This window comes from Microcaecilia unicolor, chromosome 5 (assembly GCF_901765095.1).
Source record: "Microcaecilia unicolor chromosome 5, aMicUni1.1, whole genome shotgun sequence".
Taxonomy (NCBI): Eukaryota; Metazoa; Chordata; class Amphibia; order Gymnophiona; family Siphonopidae; genus Microcaecilia; species Microcaecilia unicolor.
This window is the reverse complement of record NC_044035.1, coordinates 145,187,929-145,197,446: the sequence shown is the minus strand read 5'-3', so window position 1 is coordinate 145,197,446 and position 9,518 is coordinate 145,187,929. Positions and strand designations below refer to the sequence as shown.

At 42.1% G+C, this 9,518-nt stretch overlaps 1 protein-coding gene across 2 annotated transcripts in view; it reads left to right on the top strand.

Annotated features, from left to right (window-relative positions):
* Positions 1-9,518, top strand: part of ZSWIM8 (zinc finger SWIM-type containing 8) — a 279,619-nt gene that overhangs the window by 189,485 nt on the left and 80,616 nt on the right. For both annotated transcript variants that reach the window (XM_030203397.1, XM_030203396.1), the window contains exons 19-20: positions 1,613-1,902; positions 8,654-8,877. In XM_030203397.1, coding sequence (XP_030059257.1) covers positions 1,613-1,902; positions 8,654-8,877 — 514 coding nt within the window. The remainder of the gene's footprint in view (positions 1-1,612; positions 1,903-8,653; positions 8,878-9,518) is intronic.

Here is a 9,518-nt window from a genome sequence, read left to right as displayed (position 1 = left end):
CCGGATTCACCTTGCTTGCTGCCTAACCTGACCCGTGCCTGTAGCTGGATTCACCTTGCTTGCTGCCTGACCTGACCCGTGCCTGTAGCTGGATTCACCTTGTTTGCTGCTTGACCAGACCCGTGCCTGTACCCGGATTCACTTTGCTTGCTGCCTGACTAGACCCGTGCCTGTACCCGGATTTGCTTTGCTTGCTGCCTGACCAGACCCGTGCCCGTACCCGGATTCGCTTTGCTTGCTGCCTGACCAGACCCGTGCCCGTACACGGATTCGTCTTGCTCCGTGCCTGACCTGACTCGTGCCCGTACACAGATTCGCCTTGCTCGGTGCCTGACCTGACTCGTTGCCCGTACACGGATTCGCCTTGCTCGGTGCCTGACCTGACCCGTGCCCGTACACGGATTCGCCTTGCTCGGTGCCTGACCTGAGCTGTTCCCGTACAAGGATTCGCCTTGCTGGGTGCCTGACCCGTGCCCGTACACAGATTAGCCTTGCTCGGTGCTTGACCTGACCCGTGCCTATAGCTGGAATCACCTTGTTCGCTGCCTGACTTGTTCTACGCCTGCCGTTAGCCCTTCTGAGTACCCCTAGTCCTGCTTTATCAGCCGCCCTTCTACAAATGGCACAAGGGCTCACTTCCAGTTTCTGCCAACAGGTGTTACACCTAGGATGATCAGCAGTAGCAGAAGATAAAACCTTTATTCTCAATCATGATGATTTCATCACTTTCATACTCACCATCACATTGGGCTAGTCAGTACTCTGGTCATTTATTTTCCTTATTCTGAGTCACTTATCACTTTTTAATTTAGTAAATTTTTATAATTTTATGTCATTCACTTATTCATTTTTCAGCATCACTCCTATTCATTTCTTGGCTTTACTCCTTTTTTAGTGTTTTTCATTATTTTTGCTTTAGACTGGCATGGTTATCATTTTTTGTAAACTTGGTTGTATTATGTCTAATATTATTGTCATGTTATTCTTGTATTCGTTTCTGAGAGGACTCCTGAAGAAGGCTTGAGAGCTGAAACACGGCCTATGTTGGGTCCAATCTTTGTTTGGGACTTTGTACGATTGAAAATAAAGGTTTCATCTTCTGCTACTGCTGATCATCCTATAACTTCTTTTGCTACTGTGGATCATCTTGTGTCTCTCTGGAAGCGTTGTTTTTCTCTTTTCCTGTGGACTGTCTGTCCTCTTCTGCCGCCATAACCTTATTAAATAAGGTGAAAAGTGTATTGTTCTTTTTGAAGCTGGACTGTCTCTGTGATAGTTGGTTTTGTATTATATCTGACATTGTGCTGGGTATGTGTATATTTAAGTTGTAGTATATAAAGAGAACTGCAGCATGAATCATGCAGCTTATTGGAACATTCCCATGCTGTACGCTATTGACCTGCAAAAATGAAGGAAGATATCCATGTAAATTATATATAAAAATCTGTAATTTGTGGTTCAGCAACAGAGAAGCAGCCAGTTTTGGGAAAAACACAGCATTAATTTGTTTTGAGTTTGAAACCCAATATGCTGTTTTGAGCACTGGTGTCTTGTTTAAAAACAAAAGGATCACATTTGAAATCATTAACACTTTTAAGCTCAATTATTTCAGATATAAGGGGAGGCGGCCTGAGAGCCATGCACCACATGTCCCAAATCAGCCATCTGAAGCAGCTGCTCATTTCTACTTTGAACTGGCCAAGACTGTCCTGATCAAGGCAGGTGGAAACAGCAGCACTTCCATCTTCACCCACCCATCATCCAGCGGTGGGCACCAGGGACCTCACCGCAACCTGCACCTCTGTGCCTTCGAAATTGGGCTTTATGCTTTAGGACTTCATAATTTTGTATCCCCAAACTGGCTGTCTAGGACATACTCTTCCCATGTCTCCTGGATCACAGGTACTGCTTGAACATTGAACTGGATTTTACTGAAGAAACAACATATTTTGTGTAGATAAACAGGTGCATAAGATTATGACAACAGTTCTTTGGGCAGTAAATACAGTGGTGGAAATAAGTATTTGATCCCTTGCTGATTTTGTAAGTTTGCCCACTGACAAAGACATGAGCAGCCCATAATTGAAGGGTAGGTTATTGGTAACAGTGAGAGATAGCACATCACAAATTAAATCCGGAAAATCACATTGTGGAAAGTATATGAATTTATTTGCATTCTGCAGAGGGAAATAAGTATTTAATCCCTCTGGCAAACAAGACCTAATACTTGGTGGCAAAACCCTTGTTGGCAAGCACAGCGGTCAGACGTCTTCTGTAGTTGATGATGAGGTTTGCACACATGTCAGGAGGAATTTTGGTCCACTCCTCTTTGCAGATCATCTCTAAATCATTAAGAGTTCTGGGCTGTCGCTTGGCAACTCGCAGCTTCAGCTCCCTCCATAAGTTTTCAATGGGATTAAGGTCTGGTGACTGGCTAGGCCACTCCATGACCCTAATGTGCTTCTTCCTGAGCCACTCCTTTGTTGCCTTGGCTGTATGTTTTGGGTCATTGTCGTGCTGGAAGACCCAGCCACGACCCATTTTTAAGGCCCTGGCGGAGGGAAGGAGGTTGTCACTCAGAATTGTACGGTACATGGCCCCATCCATTCTCCCATTGATGCGGTGAAGTAGTCCTGTGCCCTTAGCAGAGAAACACCCCCAAAACATAACATTTCCACCTCCATGCTTGACAGTGGGGACGGTGTTCTTTGGGTCATAGGCAGCATTTCTCTTCCTCCAAACACTGCGAGTTGAGTTCATGCCAAAGAGCTCAATTTTTGTCTCATCTGACCACAGCACCTTCTCCCAATCACTCTCGGCATCATCCAGGTGTTCACTGGCAAACTTCAGACGGGCCGTCACATGTGCCTTCCGGAGCAGGGGGACCTTGCGGGCACTGCAGGATTGCAATCCGTTATGTCGTAATGTGTTACCAATGGTTTTCGTGGTGACAGTGGTCCCAGCTGCCTTGAGATCATTGACAAGTTCCCCCCTTGTAGTTGTAGGCTGATTTCTAACCTTCCTCATGATCAAGGATACCCCACGAGGTGAGATTTTGCGTGGAGCCCCAGATCTTTGTCGATTGACAGTCATTTTGTACTTCTTCCATTTTCTTACTATGGCACCAACAGTTGTCTCCTTCTCGCCCAGCGTCTTACTGATGGTTTTGTAGCCCATTCCAGCCTTGTGCAGGTGTATGATCTTGTCCCTGACATCCTTAGACAGCTCCTTGCTCTTGGCCATTTTGTAGAGGTTAGAGTCTGACTGATTCACTGAGTCTGTGGACAGGTGTCTTTCATACAGGTGACCATTGCCGACAGCTGTCTGTCATGCAGGTAACGAGTTGATTGGAGCATCTACCTGGTCTGTAGGGGCCAGATCTCTTACTGGTTGGTGGGGGATCAAATACTTATTTCCCTCTGCAGAATACAAATAAATTCATATACTTTCCACAATGTGATTTTCCGGATTTAATTTGTGATGTGCTATCTCTCACTGTTACCAATAACCTACCCTTCAATTATGGGCTGCTCATGTCTTTGTCAGTGGGCAAACTTACAAAATCAGCAAGGGATCAAATACTTATTTCCACCACTGTAGATCATTGATGGGGTATTGTAAATAGATCATTGATGGGGTATTGAGACATCCAGGTCTGGACGTACTGAATTCTCTCTGTATTTTACAAAAAGCCTCTGCTGAAAACCTTTTGTAAGATACTTAGGATGCTGCAATTAACACGGGCATTTACTGACACATCCAGTAGAAGCAATGATTTTACAAACATCCTCTGTGAAAAGAACAGCTCCTTCAATAAACATTGCTGCTGGTGATGGGATATGTAACTCCTCCATGACACATAATCAGCCTGGCCTCTCTGATATGATAGCCTAGCCCCCTAATCATCCCTCCAACTTGTACTACAACTGTTAGGGGGGTGGGGGGTGAGCTGGCATTTTCACATGCCTCAGTAGCAGAGGGAGGTTTTTTTTTTTTTTTGGGGGGGGGGGGGGGGGGTTCAAATATACATGGCTTCCAAGTGTAAAATGGGAAGTATGTGTCTATTTTCAAGGCACGCCCAAACTATGCTGCACCACACCCCATGCATCTTGAGGGATATAAATGTACAAATGGTGGCTTTCCTAAATCACTATTTGCAATATAGATGTGTAAATGTTGCCATTTATGTGACTAGATGCTTCTAATATAGTCTCCTAAATTGGATATCTGCAGTCAGATTATGTAGTTTAAAAATTATTGGTATGCCAAAAAAGATATACAAAATTAAAAAAAATATATACAGAATTGAAAATGTTAAATTTATTTATTTTATTTATGTACATTTGATATTCCGCTAAAAGGCCTGAAAACACCTGTTAACACAAGAAATCACCCGATTCTCAAAAAGGAGAAAATAAAATCACTATTGCATTTTATATAGTTTTGCTCTAATCTTCAAAAGAACGTAGCCTTGAAAAATCTTAGCAGTCCCACAGGTGTCTCTTAGGGGAAATCTATTTCCTTTAGAATGCAATAGCTTCTTGTTTAAGCTCCCCACTCAGCTGTCTCTTCTCCAGGCTAAAGGGCTCTAACCTATTTGGCCTCTCTTCAAAGGGCAGTCATATGTGTACTGCCTCCTAGTGATGGTGGAGGAATGTAATATCTGTTGCCTTGAGGCAGTGACACCCTGTAGTTACATTGTAAAACCCATCCTTTGAAGTCTGACAGTGGTATTGAAACATTACATCTTTTCACACTTGGTTTTGTGTTACAATTTTGAAACTCGCCCTTCTCTCTTCCCTTCATTTCAGAAAGACAAAGGTACATTTGTGCAAACCATGCAACTCACTTATGCATAAATGCGCACAGAGAGAGTGGGAAGAATTCCATAAGCTATGCTTTGCATCTTTTCTCGCTTGTTTTGTTTTATAAATCTTTTTGGTATGTCACTTACTGGCATTTTTTTGTTGACATGTAGTTTGCAATAGAAATGGATCCATGCTTGGATTGTGATCTATGCATTTCATACTCCACCCAAATGTTTTCCAAAGGTTAAGCTTTTGTGAATTTTTTTTTTTTTAATGGTAGGACAGAGATATTGAATCTATCCACAATCAAGTTTTAGAAATCTGTTGTGGGTTACAGTCCGAAGGTTGACTTTACCATTATGCAGACTAGATGATTGCCTAGGGCAGCAGCTTCTGGGGGAACAACAAGGTTCAGCTGCAGACAAACAAAATAGGTCCTGATGGCCACACAGACTATCAACCCATACTTTATCCACAGAGAGGGTGAACAATTTTCAAATAGTATTTTGGTCAGGAAAATGATTTTTGGAAATTGCAGTCACTTAGGGTAATTTTATAAGTGGCTTGAGCATGTAGAATAGTGTAGACAGTGGGAAAACATAGTGCCTACTTTCATGTGTTTAATAAAACTTTCTGTATCGCCTAATCTAAGCAGAGTAGGTCTAGGCAGTTTACAATAGCAAATACATTAATCAACAATTAGAAAAGAACTGCATTGTAGACATAAAATGATACACATGCATCCGTAAAACAAAAGGGAGGAACAAAAAAAAAAAAAAAAGCAAATTTGTAAATCGGGCAGTGGACTGGGCTCCTATGTCTTCACAGCCAAATGCTTGGAGAAAAAAAATAGGTTATCATTCCTGGGTGGGGGGAAGGGAGAACATGGGTAAGAGTGGCTGCAGTATTGACACTTAAATATTTTCTAAACTACATAAATAAGCCCTGATTCTTATCAGCATATACACACACAATTACTTCTTCCTTAGAGTACATATAATTTTGTGTCATCTTTCTGGTGAACTAGCTTTAAATCTCATGGGCCCATATTTTGCTCAGGTGCCCTGTTATAAAATTGCTACTGTATGGATACTTCATGATTTCTTCCCCTGCCTCAACCTAATTCCACCTTACACTTTATGGATAGTACCAGTCTGGTTGGAGCAACTTTGGGCTGCCACTCTTCATAGAGGGGCCCTTTTACTAAGCCACATAGGTGCCCCAACACGCATCAGTTTGGAGTTACCGACCAGCTACCACGTGGCCCGGATGGTAGTTTTGTTTTTTATGCGCGTCCGCTATGCGTGCTGGAAAATAATTTTTATTTTCTGGCACGTGGCAGTAACCGGGCAGTAATCGTCATTCTACGCACTTAGACGATTACTGCATGGTTACTGCGTGAGACCTTACCGCTAAGTCAATGGGTGGAAGTAAGGTCTCAGAGCCAAAATGGACATGCGCCAATTTTTATTTTGCTGCACGTCCATTTTTGGTAAAAATAAAAAAAGGCCTTTTTTACAGGCGTGCTGAAAAATGGATCTGCACGCGTCCAAAACACACGCCTTCACTATCGCAGCCCATTTTTCAGCACACCTTAGTAAAAACATCCCATAGTGCTTTGGAAGTTGGCGGATAGAGGTTTTATACATATAGGACTAGATTCTATATATGGCGTCTGAAAAATCTGCACGGAAAAAAAATACACCTAGGCGTATTCTATAAAGTACACTTAAAATAAATAAATAAAAATCTAGGCATACTTTATAGAATAAACCTAAATTTCTATGCAGATTGTAGAATATTCTGAGCACCCATCCACACAACTAAATTTAGTTGCGGGCTGTTATTTGGCGTAAATCCCAACACTTAAATTAGGCACAGACAGGGTGTATTCTATAACAATACACACAGATTTTTGAAACGCTCACATCCTGCCCATTCCACGCCTGCTTTTCAACTATTCGACTTAGAATTTACACATATCACATTACAGAATATGCTTAGATGGTTGTGCACATAAATTGTAATTCATGCTAATTAGTGTCAATAATTGCTTAAGTGGCAATTAGTGCTGATTGGCTTAAGTAATTGAGTTGCTCGAAAATCCAGAATATAACCAGATTTGCGTGCGCAACTTAAATCACATTATATAGAATTATATATAAATCCTTTTGAAACTTAACCCCATAATATTTAGAAGTATAAGGTACATTTATGTATTTGTACAGAGCAGTTCTAGGAGGGATGGTATTGGGGTGATCACGATTGAATTTAATTATCAGAAACTGGGGGGATGGGGAGGGAAAGGAGTCTGCAGGCCTTAAAGTTAATTGATTGGGGAGGTGTGGGGGAGATGCAAGGCTGAAGGTTCACCTGGGGCACATATTCTTGCATTGCCTTCGCATGATCCAAGAAAAATATGCTCCAGAAAATATCCCAAGAGGGTCCCTGCATGTCTATATATATATCTATATTTAGAATTTTGATTGTTTGATAAATGACATGGCCTCCCTGGGCAGGCAGTGGAGATAAAACTGATAAGCATTCTTAAGAAAGCATGAAATATGCACAGAGAATGCTATAGCTGCAATGAAATGAAGGGGGAAAAACCAGATCATTGAAGTCTATGGCAATGCAATAGGAATAAAGTTTGCGACTTGATGGGTCTTAGTCATTTTCTTCTGTAATATTTTGTTTCTATGATCTAACACATTATTCAGCTAGTGTCCTGTGGCTGCTCCCCAGGTGTGCTGCAGTCCCATCGTCAGCCAGCAACCTGGCATTTAAAATTTTGTTCTGTAGCAGTCGGCAACAACAGGCAGTGACAACCCCCAAGTCCTACTCTCTAATGTAATTTCCTGCTTCTGCATAGGAGGGAAGTGTCAGAGAGAGGGCTTAGGTTGGCGCGAGCAGGCTGTCTGAATCACTGCCTGCTGCTGCCACCACTAACTGCTGCAGAAAAAAAGGTGAGGCATATTACAGCACTGTAGAGATGTACTGACTGCAAATACTGAAGATGCATAAAATGCTGATGTCTGTCCCCTAAAGGCAATGTTGACTGGTGAGCCTTATTTAACTAGTCCGGTTCTAAGAATTTTGTGGGTATACATAGCTAGGAATTTCCTCATAATTTTCTGTTTTTCACTTAAAGATTATCCTGGTTTTTGTTTGTTTTTTTGCAGAGTCTGAGCAAGTTAATGTAATCTATACTTAGTTCTAACTCTTTTCTACTTAGTATTAGGCAAGGGAAAGATTTGTTAACTGCACTTAAGACTTGTTGCTATTTGTTTGCCATAATAATATAAGAGGGTGGTGGTGGTGGTGTGTGTTGGGGGGGGGGGGTAAGTATTGCTTTAAAACGGTTACTTTTGAATGCATGTTATTTGTGGCTATAAAGATAACACAATAATTCAGATTTTAATTATTGAACTTTAAACACAATCTTAATACTCGTTTGTTAAATGATAAAATATATCCTTTAAAAAAAACTATCGGTGTGCCTTGACAATTTTTGTGCCTTGTTATGCCGCAAGATAAAAAAGGTTGAAAATTACTGATTTAACATCAGCCCCTTCTCTAGTTAGCAGTGTTTTCTCATTTATCCATACTGGAAGTAGGATATTCAAACAGGTTTTTCTTCACCTTTTGATATGTGACCACCGTATTGGTGCTGATGGGTAATAGGGATGGTCTTGATGTGTTTTCCTCAGTAAAGTGGTGTTTTACTGCAGAACCACTCACTGTATGTGCTAGGCTGGATGCATCCTGACAGCCTGCATGCATTCATTCAATGCTTATGGTTATCCCTTCCATGCTCTCATTTTATTTCTATCACTCACTCACAGGGCAGGCCATGGAAATTGGCAGTGCAGCTTTAAATATTCTGGTAGAGTGCTGGGATGGGCACTTGACTCCTCCAGAGGTGGCATCTTTGGCTGACAGGGCCTCAAGGGCCAGGGACTCCAACATGGTACGGGCAGCAGCAGAACTGGCTCTCAGTTGTCTACCACATGCCCATGCATTGAACCCAAATGAGATCCAGAGGGCTCTGGTGCAGTGCAAGGAACAGGTATGAGTTTTATTTCTTTATAGCAGAATATTGATGAAGTGATTTCACAGTGCTGGTTAAAGAAATCCTACACTTTTCCTTCCCACAGGTGCCTTCTGTTTTGGCCTCTGTTGTGTTTACTATGTAGATTTTTTTTTTTTTACTTATCTATTTAAAAATACATATGATTTTAATTTGTTTTAGCCCCTAAAACTCAAATATAATATCAGATCATAGCAGAAATTGCTATGATCACCCCAGCTTTCTAGGAGGCTCACACACCTGAAGTAATTCATGCAGGTATAAGGGGCCATGTAAAAATAAAGCACAGTCTACCAAACAGAAGATTTTAAATTGGACCCGATGGAGTACCACCAAGACTAGGGAGGTATGATCTGTGGCCTTCCTGCTTATTAAGAAAGGTGCAGCTATATTTGAACCAGTGTCTAAATTAATGCGGTGTAATTTCTAGTTCTCCGAGGACAAGCAGGCTGCTTGTTCTCACTGATGGGTGACGTCCACGGCAGCCCCTCCAATCGGAATCTTCACTAGCAAAAGCCTTTGCTAGCCCTCGCGCGCCGATGCGCACCGCGCATGCGCGGCCGTCTTCCCGCCTGAAACCGGCTCGTGCCGGCCAGTCTTCTTTTGTCCGCGCTCGGTAC